General features: G+C 40.0%; 2 protein-coding genes and 1 long non-coding RNA gene across 5 annotated transcripts in view; 1 reads left to right on the top strand and 2 right to left on the bottom strand.

Moving 5' to 3' along the window:
* Window positions 1–582: 582 nt before the first annotated feature.
* Window positions 583–3,541, bottom strand: LOC145960925 (cilia- and flagella-associated protein 53). Its single transcript, XM_083080657.1, has 2 exons — window positions 2,579–3,541; window positions 583–2,174 (listed from the first exon to the last, which is right to left on the bottom strand). The coding sequence occupies exons 1-2, from the start codon at window positions 2,847–2,849 to the stop codon at window positions 829–831; spliced, it is 1,617 nt and encodes a 538-aa protein (XP_082936783.1). The 5' UTR covers window positions 2,850–3,541; the 3' UTR covers window positions 583–828.
* Window positions 3,542–3,654: 113 nt separating this feature from the next.
* Su(var)3-3 (lysine-specific histone demethylase Su(var)3-3) overlaps window positions 3,655–25,610 on the bottom strand; it is a 107,694-nt gene continuing 85,738 nt past the window's right edge. For all 3 annotated transcript variants that reach the window (XM_083080654.1, XM_083080656.1, XM_083080655.1), the window contains exons 12-15: window positions 7,404–7,696; window positions 6,494–6,706; window positions 5,665–5,863; window positions 3,655–5,193 (exon numbers count right to left, since the gene is read on the bottom strand). In XM_083080654.1, coding sequence (XP_082936780.1) covers window positions 5,009–5,193; window positions 5,665–5,863; window positions 6,494–6,706; window positions 7,404–7,696 — 890 coding nt within the window. In that variant the 3' untranslated portion in view covers window positions 3,655–5,008. The remainder of the gene's footprint in view (window positions 5,194–5,664; window positions 5,864–6,493; window positions 6,707–7,403; window positions 7,697–25,610) is intronic.
* On the top strand, window positions 6,426–15,426 carry LOC145960927 (uncharacterized). Its single transcript, XR_014435496.1, has 3 exons — window positions 6,426–6,806; window positions 7,118–7,672; window positions 14,262–15,426. It is a non-coding gene; the product is annotated as an uncharacterized LOC145960927 (long non-coding RNA).

Here is a 25,610-nt window from a genome sequence, read left to right as displayed (position 1 = left end):
CTGTACGTGTACATAAATAATATTAGATTTTTTCAATGTAGTATCATGGAGATATTTTTAGAAAACGGACAGAAAAAGGTAAAAGTGATATTTATATCTCGGAACTATATTTATTGCGAATGCAATATTCTAGTAAAAATAAATGGATGCAAATCAATCTACATCGACCTATTACTAATGGTTTTTAATTACGATGCAACAGCAATATTTTTTACTATGAAATATAAATTTATACATGTGACAAAATAAAAGTAAAGGTACCGCGAATATTATAGTTATATTTTATGTGCAAAAAAATATATTAATATGTACAAAAAGGAATATTAATAAATATGTAGAGAGAGATACATCAAAGCGAATAAACAATTTAAAAGATATTATTAAATTAATTATTATACCTATGAATGCTAATTATATTATAATTATGTGTGAAAAATACTTTATTTAAAATTCGTAACGAAGGAGATAAAATTAATTATATTATTTTATATGACTGTAGAGAAATAGAAGAAAAAGAGAGGAGGTTGAAATATCATATAATAATACATTATTTTATAGGATTTAATAGATTACATACGTTTTTTATATTGTTATATATATATTCCATACAATATGATGTTGTAAACACAAATTGCATAATCAAGTATACAGTCAAAATTTTTAAATTTTTATTTCTCTATAGGAAATAAGAATCCTCAGATATCTCAAATCATTGATATCTCAAAATATCTAGTATCTCATCTTTTAAATCTCTATTATCTTACATCCTATTGTCATAAATTTAGCAGCCGATAATATTTACTAGTCTATCTCGTTGATTCTGACCAGTTACGCGGAAGTTAAAGCCGGAGGACAATAATAACGTCCTTCCTTCTCCGCCGCGTAACGTGCGGCGCACTCCTTCAAGAGGACTTTAAACGGATGCGGAGTGATATTTTCGGAAGCTTTCAACAGCTCGTCTGTGAGCTTCTGATACTCATCCGCCTGCCTCACTGCCTCTTCTCGGTGATACTTCCGGTCCTCCTCCAATTCGCAACGTCTCATCGCTTGGACGCACCTCTGTTGCTCTTTGAGCTCCAGCCCGTAACGAAACGCCTTTTGTCTGCTCTCCTTCCGCTCCATCGCGATCAAGTTGGCGTTCATCTCGATCTGCCTCTCGAGAGCCTCCCTCTCCTCCAACTTGAACCGTCGTTCTTGCTCCTCCACCTCCTGCTTCGTCCTCAGCTGTTCCTCTCGGCCGCGAAGGACTTCCTGCGCGGCTCGGTGACGAGCTTCCTTGAATTTCTTCATCGCGAGTTCGCGTCGAACCTCGATGTCCTTGCGTGACTGTTCGATGATGGCTTCCACCTCTAGATTCCGTTTGATTTCTTCCTGCCGCAGGTCCTCGAGATACTTCAGATAAGCCAATAATTCCGCCCGAAGAGCCGCCGTGTTCTTTTTCGCATCTGCCTTTTCTTTGGCCAATTCCTCTTCGACTAACGTGTTGAACACGTGATCTACTGCGGTCTCTTCACGAGCGCGCTCGACGAGGAACCTCTTCGTCGTTAGAATCTGCTCCTCCAGGTCCCTCTTCAATTTTTCCCGCTTCTGCTTTTCCGCTTCGAGATTTTGCAATTCCGCCTGACGCACGTCCTCCCATAGTCGCTCCAAGTGTTCCCGTTCGTCCTGTTCGATGTGCTTTTTTCTCTGCTCTTCCAGCACCAGCTTATCCTCTACTTGCCTGCTTAAAGCAAGTGCCGTTTCTCGTTGCACTGAAGCTCGCTTTTCGGAGTCCTTCGCCTCTTCGCGCTTCTTCGCCTCGAGCTCCTTCAGCATCACCTTGTGCCACAAATCGTCCAGTTCCTTCTCGGCCGATCTCTTCGCCTCGTTATCCGCCATCTGCGCCACGTTACATCGTTTCGCGTCGATCGCGTGTCTCCTCGATAATTCTCGCTTGACATCCGGACACGCGGCTAGATATTGTTGCATCCGTTTGGCGGCCACCATCGCCTCGTGTTCCTCCTCCCGTTGTTTCCTCAGCTCTTCCGTTCTTGCTCGCATTTCCTCGAATCGCGCGTCCTCGCCTCGTCGCGCCTCCTCCGTGATCTCTCTCGTCAGATTCATCTCCTCGCTCAACACGAGATCGCGCAGCTTCTCTCTACGTTTCTGCAAATTCTCCTCGTACGTCGACATGTCTGAGGAGTAATCGTTGCCGCATTAATAGCTGATTATTATTCCCATTCAACAGCTCCCGTTACACAAATGACGATTATGTACCAGATCCAAGCAGACATATGATATAAAGTTATGTGTAACGAATAAAATTAAGTGAATAAATATAGGTGTCTGAATAAAATATGTAAATTTAGCATTTTTTAATTCTTTATATCTGATTTTAATTTTGCAAAATTAAACGCACACATATCTTAATCATGATTTTGTTCACTTGAAATGTATCAAAATTCAAAGAAAAATAAAAGATAAAAATTACATATATGATATAGTTACAAAAAATGTGCATATATATATAAAGAAGATTTATTTTTCGTTCATCTTTTACACTTTAATAAAAGAAAATTATCAACGTCTTCGTTAATACCTTGTTGCACTCGTCGACAAAGATTTTTGTTCTTGATCTTCCGATTGGTCTCTTTCTCAAATTCCAGAGTTTTAAGAAACTGTTCGTATTCCCTCTTGTCCTCCTTCGAGTCCTCGAAGATAGATTTATCATGATACTTTGCGACCTGGCAATTTTTGCGTTCGCGTAACTTGTGTCCGTAGGATATATTTGCTGTACCGGAAACGTCAACGAGATATTTTCTCGCTTTCGGTGAACTACATCGTACTTTAGGTAGCGGAAGCAGACTCATCTTTGAAGAGTAATCATTAAAAAAATCGATGAAAAGGCTAACGATCGACAGATACCTCTTTTCTGGACAGTGTTACTCACTGACAGATCCGATAATGCGTGCTTCCTTGCTTGTTTGTGGTGATGGTTGCTATGACGATAGAGTCTCTCATCGAATTATTAACTCGGAGAAAATAAAGTAGGAGATAAAAAAGAAATGAGATGCAAAATTTATTCCATTCGTAGCGTTTGTTTCGTCACAGGGGAAATGACACGAAATATATGCGCACACATATTCGATATATTCCCAATTTCATCGCGAATCGCAGAATATTTAGGGATTTCGAGGGCTATGGATTATTACGATACCTTTAGAATTTTGGTAAATGCATTTCAAAGTTGCTTGCATTAGTGGAAACCTGTACAGTTCGAAATAATGCGCCCGCGGCGATGCATGCAGTGTAATATCCGTATCGGAATGATCGAATATTCAATATTCCCAAATTAGATAGGATATCTAATATGATGACGGAGGGAATGGTTACTATATAAATAGCATGCACGTTATTAGATATAATTAAACCAATATTGCAAATTCGAAAACAAAGGTAGTTTAATATTATCAATGGCGGCTGTTGTCTATAATTAACATTCCTTTTTATTTCCAGCGCGATATAAAACAGACGAACAAATTTTAATCAAATAAATCCTATTTCAATGGCATTTATCGATAATTTTATGGAAGAGACAATAATGAAGACTCATCTCATAAAAAAATAATATAAAAATTATAGTATATCGTAGGGAATTAAAGGAAAACACTCTCCTCCGTTATATGTATTGTCAGTATGTGTAACAATATTCTCTTTTAATTATAATATGTATAAATTCTTTGTTACATATATATTTTTCATATATATGCACGAGTCAAATTATTAGAGTTGCAACACAGTATATTTCAGGTTTGTAATTACATCTACTTATTTGCGTGATCGCACGAAACGATAGAATAGAAATTTGTATGTATTTTTCTTGCGCAGGAATGTAATACATTATACATCGATAATATTGATAATCCATAACGTAATTTATCATAAAGTTATCTTTTATGAATGTTATTATTATTTTATAGCATTTGTGAAAGAAATGGAAAATAAACCGAAATTATTTTTAATATAATTGAAGAAAATAGTTTAAACACATGCAATTAATTGCAACAAACATTTTGATGAAATTTCGATAGCAATTTCCATAAATTGAAATTTTGAAATTCAATATGTGTGTATCATATGTAAAATACGCTGCAAAACTAATATTAAATAAATGTGATTATAAGTCTATCTTTTTTTTGCTATATCGAATGCAAATATGTATTGATACTAATATAAATTATATTCATTCTCTACACTAATTGTTGTATCATCAGGAAGTATAATAGCGTCATGTAATTATCTTTATGGCTTTGTATTATTTCGCGTATTTTTCGCATACAACTTCGAGCATGTCGCTGCTTTTCTTATCTATTCGATCAAGAAATGTCAAGGTATATATTGTGTGTATGTATATCTCTAAATAATACTTGTCAATTATGCAAAAAACATACGTCGCAGCATAAAATCCTAATAAATCGTATGGATAAGTTAACGGAAGCATAATTAAAATTGGCAGAATATAATAAACAAGAGCGCGTTACCTATTATACGAGAAAGAAAGTAAAAGATCATTTATAATCTTACCTAAGTCATGACAATACTTATTTATTTCTATTATAGATAAATAATTAACGTAATGTAAAACACGTGTATAAATGATTGAGAGATGTGTGTGTGAAACACTTGAATTGCATTACTTGCATGCATGGATAGAGAATGTCTGACGAACGTGACACGCCACGAAAAGTTGAGCATTTTACAAAGTCGAGTTATTCAATTCTTTTAATCGAACTGATATTTAATCGGATTAAGTTACTCATCGAAAACGATATACGTAAGCTGTTAAAATAGCACTAATAACGAGCGTTTTTCCTCGTTGACCTATCGAATTGTCTAACGAAGAGCTTCTCCTCTCGCGTATCTCTTTCGCGAAGGAGTTTCGAAACCAAGCTCTCCATTTTCTCCTCAGGGCTGATTCGCTCACAGAAAGACAAAAACGTAATAGCAAGAATACAAAGATGCGAAAATACTAAGGCGTCGAACTACTGCCGGTGCTTGCTGATGTGATTCCCGTTGACGGTGGAGCGGAAGCTGCCATTGTCGGTGGCGCGTAAGGACTTCCGCAAAGCTGGTCGGCTATACGTCCGCCTTCACGAAGGCCACTGAGAAATGCACCATGCACGGTGGCTGGATAATTCCGTATAGTGTGCTCTCCTGAAAATCCGCCGTGTAGGTAGATCACACTCCTCTCGTCGAAATAGTTGTCAGGACGCGACACTTAAATCTCGTATTCGATTATCATATCTCTCTATGCGTTGTCAGATTTGAAATTTATGTTAAATAATACTGCAAAATCTCTCTTGACATTTATCGACAGTTTTTCGTTAAATTCCGACGAGCGTCAATTCAATCTGCTTACGCGATGACCGATATTTCGCGAATAGGAGCATCTTCAAATAGCGTTAAGGAAATTACTGTGTGTGCACACAAGTTGGAAACGCGATAGCAAGGCAAATTGCATCCTGCGCATCAATCAGAACGTCCTGGGAACGCTTACGTTTTACGCGGATGTAAATAACACAAGCACAAATATACATCAATGGAGAATTTGAAGAGATGTAATTGTTTGAATTTCTCGTAGTTACGTTAATAAATCGCATTACCAAGTTTCGAACGGATATTTACCTGCAAAGAATACTCGTGGCTGTGGCGGGGGTTGGTTAAGCATGTGCGGAGATGACACGGGCGCTGCTAAAAGGTCGTAATCACTGCCAGAACTGCCGACCGCGACGAAGCTGTAGGATCCACGCGCCCAAGGATCCGCACGCCACCTTGTCACGACACTTTCGCGTGGCTGTGGCACCACTTGGTTCCCAAAAATACCCTACGAGAACATAAAAATAATCTCTTTGATTTTTCTCGTAAAGTAAAGAGAATTTCTAGGCGTTAAAATCACTTTCGCGTCTAAAAAAGTCTATTGTTGGAAAAAGATTATAATAAATGTATCACAATATTTAACCAAGTTAAAAAACTCAAGAAAGATATTAAAAATATTGTTACAGTTCAATAAAGAATTCGACAAATATAACTTGCTATTTAAACTTTATATAAATACAAATATCTTCGTACGTTTTATTTAGAATTATACTGTAAATTTTATACAGCACATTACCTTGAATATTTTTGTATAATCGTTGAATTTAAATATATGCTAAAATAATATTGTGACAATTTATTTAATAATATTGATTTAATACAATTAAAATATTTTGGTTGATAGGTTTTTTAAAAACTTTGATATATATAGAAAAAGACTTCTGCATTTGTTATAATAAATATAAATTTCAAGAGGCGATATATGATGAAATAAAAAATGAAAATTTTTATTTAAAGAAATTGACTAGCGAAAGTTAATATCGGTGAGGCATTTCGATATACTTAAGCTGAATAAGGCGGCTGGGGTCCGATGTACCCTTCACCTTTCGCGCGCCAACTAGAAATTTCATCCACTTACTTTCAGTACGGCGATGCAACGGCCGACGATAACATCGTCACTGACATTTTCCATTACGCAAGCCGCTTCACCGGCGACGAGGGCCAGCAGGACAGGCGCCTTGTATAAGTTCCAGAACAAGAAGAGCTCGCCGCGTGACGCGGTGGTACTTCCCACGTGGCCGAACAAATTGGCCGTTGGATCCCAGAAAATGCGCTCGAAGCATAATACCACCTGAAAAATTGAAGAGAAAATTACGAGGTTAAATTATGTATCGAGATACGCGGAAAAATTTCGAGAGAAAAACAAATTCAATCTCAATTTATGTGATTTAGTAAGTAATCAAACTTTATTTTTCAAACTTTATATACTTGATATTTTATTAAATTTTGAATATTTAATAAAATTCTACTTTATTAAATTTGAGGGAGCGTCAATTTTGATATATTTCAAGTCAAGCTTTAATTCCAAGTAATTTATTTTAATTTATCAAGATATGTAATTTTTATAAACTAGTGTAACAGAAATCTCTCCTTTTATACATTTCATAAAAAAATATAATAATTGCATAATATATATGTATCGCATATTGCGTAAAATTTTGCTTGTTTATTTGTGTTTATAATAATTATTTTTCATTCACAGACGGTACCTAAAGGCATCCGACATTGAGATACCTTTAATGCAACCTTCCTATTTAATAAAAAAAGAACACATTAATTACTACTGAAATCCGTCATTAGCGAATCAGATAAGACTCGATACGCGATTATGCAGTTTTCAATGCTTTTTACATCAATGTACTCGATAGGATCATCCGTCACTTCACGAGCAACATAAATCAGACCAATCGCTTTAGGGGTGAGATGGAGATAGAGAGACTTGTCGAAGGTACCTACAAAACATACATACATGAAAGATCGGTGCTCACCTTATTTAAATTGCCAAAGCCCAGTCGTTGAATCGCCTGAGATTTCCAGTCCGGAAGCTGCGGGGTGAAGCTGACACCGGAAGGCGGCGCGGATGTCTTGAGGACGCCGAGGGGCAACGTAACCAATACGGCATCAGCCTTGTAGACGGTGTGATTTGTGTGCGGGCTACGGGAGGGTGCGGCCCAGACTTCCACGCCGTTCTGACCGTATCGCACCGCTCGGACGGCTGTGTTCAATCGGATATCGAGTCCTTCCGAGAGAGCAACAGGTACGCAAGAATAACCGTTGCGAACTGCAAAAAGAACGGCAAAGTGAGCGGATCAGTATTCGGATTTATCGCGATAAATCTCTCCCATATATACCGCGAGAGATATTTATTTTACACCGTGTATATACCGCGGGGAAGGTTCCTATGCGTAGGGGAATCCCCGAGGGTGGCCATTCGAAAGAAGATGGGGCGCGTTTAACGAACTAGGTCGCGGGCAAAGAGAGTTTCGTTATTATGTACGTTCCTTTGATTTCGTGCACCTAGATACAGCAATATGCTGAATTGTACCTCCTCGCGATAGCTTTTACACCTAGAAGAGCGGATCAAATCAGAAACGGTTTGCCCGCTTGTATCAAAAGATACCCTCTCCGGCGAACGTAAATATCCACTGTAGCGATGTTATATGGGATGCAATAGGGAGCTCCATTATGACTTAATTGGATATTTCACGTTACGTGCGCTTAAATCAGGACACACCTAAATTCTCGTAAGTACCATCTCTCCCCTGTCCCCTCCGGTTTCCCTGCAACATCGAGGCGTGTACTAATAATGATACACAGGCGTCTCCACTTAGGTGGTTAATTATGTTGATGGCTACCACGGTGCTAACAAGCACTATCCTCTCTCTCTCTCTCTTTCTCCCTATCAACGTTGCGTCCTGTTTCAAAGATTTAAATTTACGCGTGCGTTATGTCAGGCTGAAAGCACAATAATTTAAATTAGCAGCATTTCGGGACGTGGTTGGACGCGCCTATGCATTATCGCGGATATTTCGACCGGCCATGGTCCCTTCGAGGGACCGGCGTACATATTGATTACGCGTAACGTGTCGAACGTGTCCGCGAGATACAATCGGCGAAATGTTGCCGCAACCTTGGCCGGCAGCTAATGCGATCTATCGCGTTCTATCGCCTGGTTTGGACGATGGGCGCTACATCAGCCTCCGGCTGGTGCTGTCGATGTTAACCGTCCGGGATCGATAAATCATGACACGTACATACGGCACGACACCGGCGTCGTCGTTAAAAATTTATGCGCCGACGCCGGTATTGTAAACGTAACCGGAAATGTTCCCAAAATGCCGTGTATCTGCGCGCGACAGCTAATGACAAACCGCGCGATGAATTAGTCGCTACATCGTTCCCGCATCAATCCCCGTATCATTTATCGTATGCGAATTAACGCGCGTGTGATGTTGATAGGGATTAAAAAGAAAATATTTCGCATAAATTCTGCGCGATCATAGAAATCATCCTATATAAACATAGCATGCATAAACGTAATTTTTTTCCATAAAAAAATATGAGTTTTAATAAAATGTACGCAGAATTGCTCTTTTCATTTTTTTTTAACGTAAAAGATTTGAATTGTAAAAAAGTGATGCAATATGAATAAATAAATATATAAATTTCATTTTACATTTTCTATATATTTTTTCAACATTTGATGTATCAATTTAAAAAAAATTATTAAAGTTTAAAAAAAAAATTATTTTTCTGCAGAAATCTTATGGTATGCATAGAAAAGATGGAAGGTGGTAAAGTATAGTATAATAAAAATTAGATTTTGCTCTCGTTAGAAAAAAACACCCTGTCACAAAAATTAGAATGGAAGAGAAGAGATAAATATTTCTATTATAAATTTATTATTTTTTAATTTATTATTGAATTATTATTATTATTTTATTATTGTGTCAATATAATTAATACATTTATTTTTTTGGAAAAAACTTGGATTTGGATTTAATCAGTATTCGACTCGATGTATCCCACTAGGTTTAACATTAATTTACAAAAACCGTTTATAATAAACGGGGGAATATTCAACAGCCGGTGAGGCGATCCGAGTCCGTGAAAATTATGCTAAGTCGGCTTTCTGCCTAACTTGGGAGAATAGGAAATTAATTCCTAGCCGCGAGAGGGAGGGTGGAACCGCGCGGATCCAAAATCGTTAATGGGCAGAATAAACTGATCCATTAATCTCGCTTCTTCCGATCGTACGTCGAGCATGCGGCAAAATCCTCCAAAGAGAGAGAGAGAAAAAAGAGGAGGGAAGAAGGAAAAGGAAGAGAAACCGTCTCTCTTTCTCTCCGAGAGCCTCCGTGAATTTTTCTCTCCGACAAAGCGCGATGACTATCGTTGGTCGAGGCAACTTTCGTCAGGGAAAGGCAAATATTTAGAGGGCAGTCTAGCATAGTAGCCGAGCCGGGGATCCGTTCTCTGCCTCGGGGTGGAACAAACACCGACCGGCTTCCTCTCTCCCGGTAACGACGAGTATTAAGGGGATACAACCAACCGCAGGGGGACGAAATCGCCTGGCGCAGGGGAGAAGGTCAGACCGTCCTGAGAGATGCCCTTCTCCGGGACACCTTTTCTCGTTCTATCTCGACCATCGGCCCCATATACACTCCACCCTTTCGTCCGTGTCTTGTCTTCCGTTTGATCTTTGCTCGCAGTATTTTTTGACGGCGAGTCGAACAATTTGTATGCTTCTTCTCCCCTCCTCTTCTCTCTCTCTCCCTCCCCCTCCCGCCCGGTGGTTTTCAATTTACATTTAAATTGGTTGCTTATGGCGTTCTGTCGTCTCGACGGGAGTCGAACTGAGAGGAAAGAGAAGGAGAGCCCGTCGCCGGTGCACACGGGGAACAGTCAAATACTGAAACGGCCTCGCGAACGTGCGGCGGAACTCTCTTGCCGGGTTCAATGTACCGGCGCCGGTGCTTTTTTGCCGGATACGAGAGAGGAGCGCGCAGGCCCTTCGCGAGAGAAGGGACGACAAAGAAAGAGCGAACGAAACAAGAAGAAGAGAGAGAGAGAGAGAGAGGAGAAGAGAACTCGGGCCGCGATGCTTTTCTTGTTCACCCATCCGTTATATCAACATTCCGAATCGCGACTCCCGAAGGTATACGATGCAACGCGCGAGCGCGAGGACGTGAGTCGTTCTTCTCGTTCGGCCGCTTCCGCGCCGCGAGAGGTTTCGGAAGTTCGTGCGAGCGACGCCTCCGCCTTTCGTTACTGACAAGATCATCCCGCCGACCATCACCGGGCCACAAGCTTGCCGAAAGATTGATCGTTGGAAGAAACGTCTGCGTGCTCTTGAAAATTAATTAGAGAAAAATGGAGTATTTTTTTATATATTTTACATGTCTATGCAACTACTTTTTTCATTTTTTTTCTTATTTAGATGCATGCAATTTTATTTCAACATTTGATCGCGCAATAAATATTTTTCCCATGTTTCTTTGACATGTGTTAATCAAGGTAAATTTATTTAGGAAAGATGTAATTATTTTATATATGTTTAAAGAGATTTCTCTTAATCTTTATTAAGGAATGTAATTATTATTATTATTATTATTTTTTATTATTATATTTATTATTATATTATTATTATATTTTATTTTTATTATTACTTCTCCCAAGATCGCTCGATAAATTCACCATATTTAAATACATAAAAAAATTTAATAATTTTGTACATATGTATAGAGTTTTTTCAATTGTATTTAAATACATATTTTATTTCGAGAGATTTGACTGCATCAAATATATATTTCTGAGAGATCATACAATTGACATACGCTCAACCTGGATGAAATTTACGTCTCTCGAGACTGTCGAAACTCTTTCCTGGAATAGCGAAGGAGTTTTACCATTCGAATGTACATAATGAAGTGTATATAGACACGGTATAAATAGCCGGAAAGTACGTAGTGTGAAATTCGATACAAGTCGCGCGGGAACTTGTTTTTTATTCCCTTTCAATCTCACGCCTCGTGAAAGAGGTGCCCGCCCGAGCTTTTCTTGCTCACCCATCCGTTATATCAACATACTAAATCGCAAGTCCCGGAGGTATACAACAAGGTGCCAGCTAGGCAACTGTTGATACCTTATAGATTGGAAACTTCGGTAGTGCGAGGTAACGCGGAGAGGTTTTCGCCCCCTTAGCTTCGTGCACCTCGCCAATACATCACCTTATTATCATGCTGTAATTGTATTTTTTAAATGCATCCAATTGCATCTTATACCTCTACATCGTGATTCGACGTGCAATAATTCTTGTTATCATTTCATCGATGCATGTTTCTACCAGTAATAATAATCTATGACCAAACATTGTATATTGTATATTGTTTTATCGAAATTTATGACAAGATGTTGTTAGATTGCATTAATGCGAAAATTTTGCATACTGCAGAATAGTGTGTAAGAATTCAGTATTTTTATAAATTCCATTTCCAGGAAGATATATCTATTAATTTTTCTAAATATTGTGATTAAAAAAAATAATAAATCATTTTAAATCATTTTAAAAAAATTATTTTATATTAATTATAATTTATATAAATATGTTTGGAACATTTGTCCAGCGGAAAAAAACTTAGTAGTTTTATGCAAGCTATTAACAATAATATTTGAAGTTATACGTGTACAAAATTTTGTTATGAATAATAAAACAGTAATTAACAATAACCAATAATTATGCAAATATATGCAAAAAGTAATACAAATACCCATTCTCTATGCTTATACATGGGGATCTTTGCGATGTATTTCTCTCCTACCTCCATCCGTTATGCCAACATTAATTAAACGTCGTGACGATGTAATATGTAGCTGGGAGGGGAGAATGGAGGAAACCAGTGCGAGGTTACATTACCAAATAATGTCGGTTATATGTGCTATTTGGACATGCATATGATATATGCGACATATGTATTATGAATATTGTCACATTTTGAAGTTTTGCATATTGCATTTCGCATAATATTTCCACGAGGTTCGAGATGTTAAAAAATATAGATATTACATAATGTAAATAATAATATAATACTTTGATTTTATCTTGTCCTTTTTTTAAATATAAAATTAATTGGTATTTTTTACTTTTCGATTTAAATACATCTTCTGTTATCTTCGAAAATTTGAACGTTTAAGAAGTCAGCATATATTTTCCCGCAAAAATAAACTCTCCAAAATTTGATTACGTTGCAGACCTCGTATCTGTAACTCGTATCTCCGTCCATTCGTGAATTTAGTGAATTTAGCGACGACGTTCTGTGTAATTTGTACAGATAGAGATAAAGTTAATTGGAATCGCTGCGCGATATTTATGATGCTCGCCTAAGAGAAGTAAACGCCCGAAGATGTAACATTCCTAGATCGCGCTACTAAGTAACATAAGGAGATCGATATCGGGAGGCGCAATTTATTGCAATTGTCATACATTCTGTGCAAATGAGCTTGTATACCCACGTACGGATGTATTTTTTCGCATTCTTATGAAACGGTAGCGACCCTACACACGCCATCAGCTGCACAGCTGTGTAGATGTTAACTCTTCCTCTAAATTACACGCGATAATATCAATCTTTGCGATTTCAAGTCTGAGATACATAATTATCATAAACTTCACCCTTCTTCTTATTGCAAAATATTTTTCAAAAAATTATATATTTCTTTTATGATTTTCTTTTTGAATTTTATCACACTTACAGCTATTTTTAAAATTACTTGTTTCTTTCAAGATGTGCTTTCTTTGCAATTTAAATTTACACAGTTTTTAATTCTTTTCAATCAATTTGTTTTTCATATTCAGCCTCTCATCTATCTCTTTTACTCAATTTGAATAATTTCCAAAGTGTACGGAAAGAATGAACAAACTTTCTCTCTTTCGTAGGCAATAATTATCGCGAAACGATTCGCGTTGGACTGCGCTCTCTCTGCGAAAGTAACGAAATTATACCAAACCGCTTTGAGATGCTGGGAGATGCGCCCAACACTTTGCGTCATACTCGCATAATTGATAGCGAGCGCAAACGCTTTTTAAGGCTATTTTGTATTTAATCGAATTTTCGTGGAAGTACTGACGATGAGGCTGGCGATCCTGGCGAAATACGGAAGCTACTTTTCAGCCAGATGTAAGCGATAAAACGGGCGTGGTCCGTTGGGGGGGAGGGGTTTGTGATAAATACGCGCCAAGCGGACCAGCGTAAATCGCTACAAGATATCGCTAAAATTAAGCAACCCGTTCAATTTAAGAGATATTAATAAGTCTGAATTACGCGCGCACACAGCCTAACGATCGCGGTATTCGTGTAACCCGAATATGCATATGCATGTTGCGCGCCGAATATTTTATAGTTGTTGCACCTCACAACTTACCGAATTATCGATAATACGGAAAGCGGAACGCTTCTTTCTTTTTCGCCGGCGCATCGTGACATATAATTATCGTAATAGCGAGTCACTTATTAATACATTGTTGACGGGACGTCGACCGGTTAGGGAGTAATCGATGTATCCTCCATGAATCACAAACAAGGTAAACTTAAACAAGGTGTATCGAAATTATCAGGTCCCTTCAATCCCCAATTTTTTCACTAATCGATTTAGCTATGAAAAAACATAGTTGTATGTATAAAATATACATAGTTATATATATATAAAATTTAATTATTAAATTTATCATTAAATTTATCTTGCAAGATGTTTGAAATTTTTATCAAAAGAATAAATACTTTTTTTTTTGAAAAAAATAGAACGTGTTACCTGGCCGTCCGATTTCATGACGTCTTATCGCTTTCCAGATCGACGACAGCAATGGTAACTTACGGCGCGATTAATGTGACGTCGACATATACACATCGCGTATATCACTTGCATCCTCTTCGTGGTGTAAAAGCATAACTTCGGGAGAACCGTCTGCCCATAATTATCAAACGCTCCGTTTGTCGCGGTTGGATAATTAAACCCGGAACTCTCCGAGTTCGTTCACCCCTATATCGATGACTCCTCGATTACACAGAGGATTAGGTCGCTGCGAGGACCAAGCGAGTGGATTAGGCGCGTGCAACGGAGGCTGAAGAAATCCGCGAAGGAGGGAAGGAGAAACGAGACGAGGCGATCAAAAAGGGCGGAAGGACGAAGGCGACGAAGCTCGCGGGGTCTCGCTCGCCCGGCACAAGAAGATATTTGAATACGACTATACCGCGAGAGTAAATCGTCCCGTCCGCAAACGAGCAGCGAGCTACACAAGAAACGCATTTACCTGGCCAGGTGGTGGGGCGGCGGTAGGAGGCCTCCGGGGCCCCGGGTAAAGGAGAGAAGACCCCGCTCGAGAAGGAACGGTGCGGTTAGAGGAGGCCCTTGGATCGGGGTCCACGGTAAAGTCTCCCCTTCCCCCTCGCCGCGCGAGAAAAAGGGGAGCTCGCTATCGAGCGAGCTATCTCCCACCATCGCGTAGCAAGTTGCACCGTAATATATAGGCCGTATCTCAGGCCCGCAAATTGCCTTTTTAAACACAACAAGACGGCCGTGCCCCCTTTCAATTTACGCGGGTCCCCTTTTCGCGGCCCATGCCGTTTGCCACCCGAAACCCCTGGCCCTCTCCCTCCCCCCCCCCACCGAGCGCAGAGGTCCCCTATCCCCCTCCTTCGTACCCGTTTGCCACCCTTCGCGCCCCCTTCGCTCCTCTCCGGTCGTCGACGCCATCGACGACTCCCTTCGCGCACGCATATCCTCCACGTGTCCATAAGATTCTTTGAAAAAGGCGTGCCGTATATTATCGTTGTAATTACAAATGGAATAATCGGATACCGCGACAGCGTCACGGCTACCGAAGGGAGGAGCGACTGTGCAAACCTCCCGAGGTGTCGAAGGGATACCTCGCAAATGGCGGCCAGACATCCTCTTTTGCAAATTGATGCGAGAACAAACTTATCTCATGGCGCTGACATCTCGGATTGACTCGTATAGTACTTTTATAATTTGTTAAAAATATAAAGAAAAATAAAAAAATTATATATAAAATATTAAATATTTATATCGAGTGAAACACACTTGTTGGGTATATTCGATTTTTTTTTCTACAACTTGTAAGTTAAATTTCTCTACTTTAACGCGGAAGACGAAATATAATATTACGGCAACGAGCAGTCAATAAATACATATATACCTCTTGCTTGTCTTATCTAAACGCATTGACAGTTGGAATAGGTGTTAATATTTATACATGCTTGTACATATTTATTTTCCCTCGGTAAATTTACATTGCCGCGGATCAAAAGGCGCTGGCTGGGTAAATATGTGTTTTGTTCGTGGTTGTGTTTTGGGATCGTGAGGTTTTTATGCACGTCTCACAGACGCGTGTTTAACGCCAGGCACGAGAGAAACGTGAAATATCGCGCGATACGACGGATTAGATTCTTATTGGATCACCGTGAGCTTCATATTATGACACGCGAGAGATACGTTTCAACGAAAGGGAGACGAGTGCGATAAAGAATGCATTTTTATCTCACGTTGATGCAAAATGTTCACGCGAACGAGAGCATAAAGTACACGTGGACGAGGAGGTCTGTTTGTTTATGACATTCCGTGCATAATGCGCTTTTGGGGATAAACGTAACGAGACCGAGTGATATTCGTGCCACGCAGCGAGAGAGAAAATTATTGCGGGACGAAGGACGGAGAGAGGAGAGTATTTACGTGCGATGGGAGAGGACACATTTGCGAAATGAGATGACAAGAAACCCGAATCGACAGCCTGTTTTTATCTCGCGAGGGCATTTGCGTCATCGGAATAATTGCACGCGATATAATTCGATCCCATTAGAAACGTGAGGGACGTTTCCGACGAGATGCTCGTCCGGTGAAACAAAAAAAAAAAAGAGAGAAAGAAATGCGCATCCCGAGGAGATTTTAATTTACGAACGAAGGCAGAGGGAGGAATAGTCGATGGGTTAGATGAAGTAAAATAATTAGAGAAGAGGAAAAGACAGAGAGAAAACGCACGAATGGGGATTTTAATCGTCGTAATAAGACGTCAAGGACTTCTTCTCCTCCCCTCCTTCTTTCTTCGTCTCTTTCTCTTTCTTCTCCGCAGAGGCGGAAGAAAAATGGGCTTACCATGTAGTTAAACGATCGCGCGGTTGACTCGACAAGATTGTCGATTTATGTTTACATACTCGTTTTACGCGAGACCTCGATAATTAGAGTAGTTACCCCCGATATATATGCCTGTACGCGTAACGAGGGGAGATGCCCTCGCTGGCCGCATCGATGGATGATGCCGTGAGGAGATTTAAAAATGGAAGAACGAGGAGTGCCGAAGGTTTAAACGAGGGGCGATTAATTCCTCGGGGGGGAACGCGGCCTGTGAAATTGGCGTATAGTCTTCTGCACGTTATCTTCGATCGTAAAGCATCGTCATCGGCCCGATACACTTTGCGCGGATCGCTTATTCATCCTCTTCACAAGTCAATATAACCGCGCGTCTCTCATCTCTCGCTCCTTCTTTCTTTCTTTTATTCCGTCGAATTGTCTCGAGTTCAGGATGAACCTGATCGTGATTAAAAAAGAGGAGAATCTCTTTATATCCGTCGATTCGAGGACGATTGAAAAGTCCTCTCGACGCGAGTCCTCTGCGTGCGTACGCGAGATGACGTAACGAACCCAGCTCGAATAATCGATAATTAATCTGCAATAGTGCTGCAATAGTGAAGGCATTAAAGCAATTAACGTTTATGAGATAAATGCGTCCATTTGCTCGCTTCATTCATGTCTATTCATTTAGTATCGACGTTTATTATGTAACGTTTATCATATAATTTGCAAGTAACTGGATTAATATTTATGTCATCCAGGTGTATTGAAACATCATGAAAAGTATATATTTGAAATTCCGTAAAATTTTTGCATATTTCACGAGAAGTCAACGACGTGACACACACACACACACACGTATATCTCTTTCCCTAAAGATAGGCAATCCTACAAGCACGCAAGGAAGAATTTTGCATACGGTAAGGAAGACTATGCGACCGTGTTATTTACCAAACATTTGTCAAATATTTTAAGAATTTCATAAAAATCTAATATACAAGAACAAAAAGAGAAGAGCAAAAATAGACATGTAAAAATCTCGACAACTTATTATTAGACATGATAAACTTTAAACAATTTCACAAGTCACTATATCATCCGAATATATTATCGCGCATCGGACGCCTATATTTGGGCTCTAAAGATACAGCATAATTTTATACCGGGAATTTTCGCGCGAATTGATTCAATTATCCATACACTGAAGGGGCTAAGATAACGATAATAATAACGACGTCAACGTAACTGCTCGAGATTAAGTCGCGAGACAATGCGAAATTGCATCGCGTAAGAGGCTACACAGACATCAAAAGGGCGCCACGTCGCGTCGCGACGGATCAGCCGCTCGTAACGAAAGAGCGGGCGTTCCCAAGCCGTCGTCGGGTACGGAGGAGGTCGACAATGAAGACTACGAGGCAAGGCATGCAGGCTGCCGCGCGCGTAATTGAGTTAAAATTATTTTCACCCGGGCAGACATATACGGAGCGGTCATTACGGCGGTTAGCGGCCGCTCGCGATCGAGGGCAAACAGCCGACAGGGAACGAGAAAACTTTCCGGGTGGCGACTTTTTCTGCTTTGATAATCACTGTCGGACCGAGAAGAAAAAGAGAGAGAGAGAGAGAGATCGGATGAGAGGCCCACTTACGCGAGCCGCCTCTCGCGCGCTCTCACCTCTCGCGCGTCGCTCCATCAATCTCTCGTAACCTACCGCGTGCCGTTTTTACCGGCTTGAAATTTATTACTCCGCGGGACTCCCTTTCCTTCTCTTGAGCAAGGAATCGCCGCGACTTTTTCGTGCGCAGGTGCGTCCCGATATGCATGCAATAAGCTGCTTTCCCTCAACCCCCGATTTGTAGGGTGGAAAGAAAGGCGGATCTCGAAACCGCCGATGGGTTTTCTTCTTGACGCAACGACGACTCGCAGCCGCCCACGTGGCTTTTTGACGTTTGCTGAACAAGACGCCGTGGACCGTTCGGTTTTATCGAAATTCGATTGCGACCGAGCTCATCCGATCCTAAGGGAATCCTGCTCCGAGTTGAACGCCCGAGATTTCTTCAAATCAATCGATGCTTACCTGACCGAAGAGTATTGACGTTTACTTTTTTTTTTATACTAGAAATGCGATGAAAAAAGGCACGCTTTTAAACTATTCCATGTACGGATATTGTAGGGCTTGATGGAATAAAATAGGTATTTGTGATCTCGTTAAAAATGGTTTATCAAAAAAGTGTAGCGTAAAAAAATTCCGTCGAGTTTTGATAGAACAATCGTTTTTTTTTTTGATCGTGTTTCAAAATTTCGTTCAACTTTTTCATGTTAAAATCCAACATGATATAAAATACAGCACAAATCCTGCTATGAAAAGAATATTTTATTTTTGCTCGTAATGTTACTATTTCACGCGCAACATGTCAAATTATGTGTAATTTAAGTGCGATCTGCTCTCGAGAAAATAACTTCGTCCACTCGCGTAACTTGTTCTATTTCGCTTCCATTTAATGCAAAACGGGACGCATTCATAATAATCCAACGATTTACGCAACGTGTGCGCGACGCACAACAGCACATCGTAATTTTAACGCAGACCGTTAGACTGTCGATTATGTTGTGTAATAGGCACATATAACGGCGAGCGTTTCCTGTAATAATAAAAAGAGACTACATATGCGCATTGTGTACCCTTAATATATATCAGATTATCTTCGATCGGCCTTACTTCTCCTCTCCAGCTCGCTCTTAACGAGGCTGCCGATTTTTCTGGCAGCCTAATGGCGACTTTCTCCCGTTTGTTGTTGCACACGATTGTATCACGCTCGAGAATTAATTAGTGTCAGCGTATTTAAAAGGTCTGCGCGAAATTCTCACGAAATGCACAAATCTGCACGAGCAGATTCCAGTGCCTCCCGCCGCACGTTTAGAAAGGCGTCATTAACGTTGTAAACGAAGGCGAGCAATCTTCATACTCATCTTGAGAGACGAGGATCGGAATATACACATTGTATAATTATGTTTAAAATTATCTAAAAGGGTTTCGGAAATCTTCTTGTGTAAAATTTCAGAGAAAATTGTGTAAAGCTAAAATATAATTTCATGTAACTGTAGTTGCTCGTGAAATTGATCAGATATTTCAAGAATCTCTTAAGCGTTTTTAACGTAACGAGAAAAATGGAGAAGAGAACAAGCATGTAAAAATAGATTTTTATAACTTAGATCAGAGAAAATATATAAATATACTATAAAATAAGTTTCTCAAAAATAATATGTTTCGAAATAATTCTTGAATTCTTTGATCAATTTTTTGAATTATTTCTATGTTTATATTATTATTAAATAAAAATATAATAAATTTTCACGTATATATAGATGTAGGATAATTTTATTTTTATCTCCTTCCTATTAAAGGGAAAGTACTAGATTAAACGCATATTTCGTATGACATAATTGGTAATTTTATTTTTGATAGCCCAAACGCACATTTAGATTTCTTAGTGATTTACTATGCATCTTCCTTCGCGATTATTTCCGAAAGTCCTTCGGATGAAAGAATGAACCGGTTAAGTAATCGGGTAAGAAAGTAAAATCAAGCGGAGGCGACGAAGCCGGGATGACATGCGATTCATGTATACACATACTTGAAGAGAGAGATAGCATCAATGAGGTGGTCCGGCATTAATAATTTCCACATGTAATAAGGCGGGTTGTTGTTTCACGGGCGAACAATGACGCCCATAATTCACCTTGTCTACTCTTGTGCCGGAAACTCATGCCCCGTTTTCTACAGAGTTTTCTCAGGACAGGCCCTCGGGAGATTCGAGCCTAGTCGAGAGGGTAAAATAGCACGCTGGACCATCTTGGGCTATCATCGAACCTCGAATCGATTCGTCGTCTCTCTCTCTCTTCCGAGAAAAAAAAGAAGAGGGAAAGGGGATAGAAAGAGAGAGAGAAAAGGCATGGGTAGCCCGTAAATTTCGCACACTCCATCGAACGCGTCGCGGCGAATTAACGGTACATCTCCGAACTCTTGACAGCGCGGTAGTCGCTCTCTTTTATCGCTCTATCGGCTCCTTTAATTAATTACGGAGATCCGCGGATAATTTCAGGAGCGTCAAGCGCCCCCCCCCCTCTCTCTCTTTCTCTTTTTCTCCCTCTCCCGCGGAACTCCTCTGCGAAGAACGTTGTAATTTCTCGTGTCATCCAGCGAAACTTGCGAAACTTGGCGGCGCGGCTGGGGGAGGCCGAAATTACCGTCATTTCCCGACATGCGGTGGAGCCGAGCCGATGACTCCTATCAGCATGTGTCACACGATGTGATCTCTGCCTTTGAGCTACGCTGGAATTCGGTAGGCGGCTCAGCTTTAATTTACGTTTAATTACAACCACGACGCACACGCCCTCCGCAAAGTTTTGGCGCGTTCAACTAATTTCGCGTACGTACGAGCTGTCGGGTTTGATGAAAATGTGGCAGCTAATGCTATCGACGCGTCCGTATCGACTTGCTGCGCAGGGTGTTCCTTTGACACGAAAATTTTTTCCATCTAAAATAACACAATTTCAACAGTAAGATGATACTTACATTACCGTGATTGATCCAACGGCAAGGTGTAAGAAATTCTAGTGAAATGCGATCGCTAGTACTGTTACACGGCACGGAATGCGATTTGTCACGTCCAAGGTAAACAGTTAACGACGACGTTTTAAGCTACAATTGACATATATGATGTATGCATATGTAAAAGTCTTCCGATAGTCGGGAGACATTTTTTCAAATACGAATTTGATTCCTGCACGTGTTTAGCAGCTGGGGAACGCGCTACGGGGGAGGGACGAGAGAGAGGCGACGAAAACGAAGGACTCTCGCCGAGAACGGGAGAGGAAGAGAGAGAGAGAGGAATCTGTTAAAAATACAAATAACGTACAGAAAATTACTTTTGTCCCGCTATGCCCGAAGATTTACGGCGGGGCAACAAGCCCCGTGCATTGGCGTAGGACTTGGAGACATAAATCAAGGAGAACTTATGAGAGGCCATTCATTAATATTAATAAGCCGTATGTATCCGTCGGACACATAACGATACGATAGTTGGCCCGATCGATACCTAAGGATTTTTCACGACGCTGATGAGAAACGATGATTCAAAGGAATATCGCGAGCTATCGCGCATCGACGAGATGGAGGATATTGTCGACGGGGCAAATCGTTCGAGAAGACCGTCGTGGATGATATCGCGTTACGTTGCTTTATCCGCTGGTGGCATAGAGACATATTTATGCGCGATCGCATTCGCCGTAACGGTTAATAACGGCGAATGCGATGAAAAGCGCCAACGAATTAAATTAATTAGCAGAAACCTGCTCTCGCGGCAGGTTCCTGTTAATTAATTTAATTCGTTTATATTTGTATGATGATTTATTACTGCAAAATGGAGTTGCCGACCGATATTTAGCTGATAACATATCGCCATCATTTCGAACAGCGATCATTTATGGACTCGGGACTTTATGCAAATGAATGACAAATACAAATAAAAACAGTACGAATGACTTTTTACTTATTTTAATATAATAACTTTCATCACAAGATATTTGTATCGATTTTTTTTTAATAAATGGGAAAAGATTGTTCAAGTAAAATTAAATTTACAATAATTATTTTCTCGAAATAAAGAACATGAAAAGTTTATTATATTAATAAGTGCAAATTAAAAATAATTTTTTTATTATACAAGTCAGTGATTTAAAAAACATACGATTAAATATTATTAAATCTTCTAGAATAAGATTAAAAATAAAATATTGCTTTAATGATTAATTTTTTAGAAAGATAAAAAACAGATAATTTATTAATAATTTTTTATTTTATGTGATTTAAAAAATATATAAATTACATTATCGAGAGTCGTGTCATTAAAAATAAGATAATAAATAAAAACATTGCTTTTTAATAACGCTTCAAGTAAAACAAATGACGAGTAACGACTCGGAATGAGGGACATTCAAGAATGAAAAGAAGCGGGCCCGCGGGTCGGATTAAAAAGAGAATGATGAGATCTCCCAGTAGCGGAGACAAATGATGCCTAATAGGGACGAGGCCCACGAGGGGATTTGGCGTGTCGCTTGATGCCTATCAGTCAGACATTTAATTAATAACAACACCCAGGTTTGGCTGACGTCTCCCGGCGCGATGTGTATAATAGCCTACACCCACTTGATCATCGGCCGCGCTTCCTCGCGCTCGTGCATATATATATACACAATCGAGCGGGATGCTGCGCTTCGATCAATAATAAATGTGTTTTCGGATTGGAACATCTTACGATTCGAGACTCAACACGCGTTCGAACTCAATTTCTCAACGAAATAAATTATTAGAGGCGAGAACACGCATATACCGTGGAAGCGCGAGGGATTTTCGACACGTCGTAGCTTGGAAAGTACACGCTTCGTTGTATCGTCGATATACGGCGGTATAGACGCTCAACGTGAGAGATCGCAACACGAGGCGAGTTGTATCCGAGAGAAGGAGAGATAAAGAGGGAGACGGAGAGGGAGAGAAAGCTCGCATTAATAAAACCGTCATATAATTAACGCCGACGTTAACGCCGCGACGAATGGCCGTGGATAAAAAATGACACCGCGCGACCCGAGGTCGATTCTAAATATCGGATTTATCGCGTCGCGGGGATACGATGAAAATGTTTAATTCATGAATACGTGATTGGATGCATTATGACAAAGAAATTCCGGGATTAAGAGGCGCCGCGCCGGTCAACGGGAGAGAAAACAGAGAAACCCGGGGATTACATCATAGATTAAAGAGCGCTATAAATCTACCGTCGACGCGCGCGATAATGAGCTGCGAGCGGGGCGATCGCGGTCGTCGCCAAAAATGCGAAATTAATGTAGTCCGTTGCAAGTCCCGGCGCATGGCATAAATCCTTCAATCAGCCAATCGACGCGACGACGGGGCGTCCAAAGAGAAGAAAAGGGAATACAGGAAGAATAGAAGAGGATACGGTTTATATATATATATCCCGTGCTCTCTATAATTAAATCCTCTCAATGCACCACGGTAAATATAGTACGCGACAAAAAAGAAAAAAGAAGTAAAAGCAGAAAGATGTATCGCGAGGAGGTAATGTAAGAGATGCGCGAAATATGATTTCGTGATCGATGAACGGGGAATGCATAAAAAATTTACTGAATAATAATACCGAACTATATTGAGATTAGCATACAGATGAATAACTAAATATAGTGACAGACTCATCAGTGATAGAAGATAAATGATACGCTCTCAGCCTTCAACACTCATCGTCGCTTTCGCGCGCGACGACAGTAAAGAGAAAAGTAACTTGAACGATCATACATCCGTTGGACTTAATTTTTATTCGACTTTAAATTTTTCGCTTATTATTTGGATTTTATTGGAAAATTAATTTAATCTTATTTTATTTAAAAGTAATTTAAATTTAATAATTCATTTAATAAAAAATTCATTTAATAATTCATTTAATAATTAATTCTAAGATAATTAATGAAGGAATTTGAACATTCTGACGTACTAACATCTACTTGATTCGCAAGCAATTAAAAAAGAATGAAAACAATATTTTTTTTTAATATTTAGACATACGTGTCATTAATTGTTACAATTAAAAAATTATGCGAGATTATTCGGATGTCCTGCGTTTCTGGCTTGAGAAAATCATATACATACCGGTTTAAAGCGTAAAATGAAATAAAGAGAAAGCAAGGACACGCAAGGCAGCGTAACACTCGTAATAGGAATGTTCGCTGCTCCAAGAGTGCCGTGGAGAGTTCAACGCGGAATGATAATGATTAAGCGGCTGATTAATTTCAGATTAGCAGCACGAAACCGTACACGCGAGAGCGATCATAATGGAGTGTCCGCCGCGATTACAACTTGGTCTATTATGTTGATTAATCGGATACAGCTCACGTACATATGTATGACATCCAGCGCGCGTCTCTTCCTTCGCTCCTCTCTCCTCGCTCTCGCGTTAAGCCTCCGATGATCGCCTTCGATCCGCTTCGTCTCGCTCTTCGTCGACCGAATTATTTACGAAAATCCTTACGAAGCCTTACGAAGCCTTACGAAGCTTCGCGGGGGACCTTTGCCGGTGGAATTTCGAATAATTAAGATCCATGGCGCGCGACAAGAACCATCTAACGCGCTTTATTTATCTCTTTCAGTTTTTGTCCCGGCAGAGGAGGAGATGGCGTATGTTTCTCTTTCTACGCTTTACGTGAGAAATTAATACATCAGTCCCTCTAGTCTCGCCGGCTCGCATGCTTCTCTCTCGCTATAATCTATTTCTTCCAGATATATAGACGACAACGGTCATAAATCGTGAGCCCTAGGAGGGTTTAGGGCCCGACCCCCGTATCGTGGCCGCGAAATCCCGTGGGATGGGGTATTAGGTCTATTCTCTCTCTCTCTCTCTTTCTCTCTCGTCACATTAGCAGTCATCAATATGTAAAGACAAAGAGAAAGGGAGAAAGTGAAATTGATCGGTCCTAAAATCGTTCGGCGAAATTTGCAAAATTTAATTAAATTTCGCTGGGGAAAAGATCAGGATTTTACGATCAGGATTTTGCGTTGGAAATATCGTCATTCGTCGCGATTTACCGGTGATATTTTCCTTTTTAATCAAGATTATCGCCTGCGAACGCACACGTTTCGTTCACGATCAAAGTATCAAGTTCGCGGCATTTCATTCATCTTGCAATTTTCAAAGTTTCCCGGACGTTTCATACACACGGACACCGGCAAATAGTAACATGCTATTTATACGAGCCACTCTTGCAAATTGACTCATTCCGCGACAAGGGTGTACCGCCCAATTATCCAATATCCGGTGTACATAGCTACTATGTTATTTGCGTTATTACAATTCGCCCCGCGGCGAAAGACTAACAGGAACCAGAGATATGCGCAACTGTCCCGCGGGAGTTCGTTAGCGTTCCATCTCCCCGGATTGCAAGAAATTCCGATTGAATCGAAGGATTATAAGTAGGATTGGAAAATGAT

The sequence above is a fragment of the Camponotus vicinus genome, unplaced genomic scaffold (genome assembly GCF_025532165.1).
Source record: "Camponotus vicinus isolate PSW18456_S1 unplaced genomic scaffold, iyCamVici1.0 SCAF_10, whole genome shotgun sequence".
NCBI classification, from domain to species: domain Eukaryota; kingdom Metazoa; phylum Arthropoda; class Insecta; order Hymenoptera; family Formicidae; genus Camponotus; species Camponotus vicinus.
This window is presented reverse-complemented; position numbering and strand designations above follow the sequence as displayed.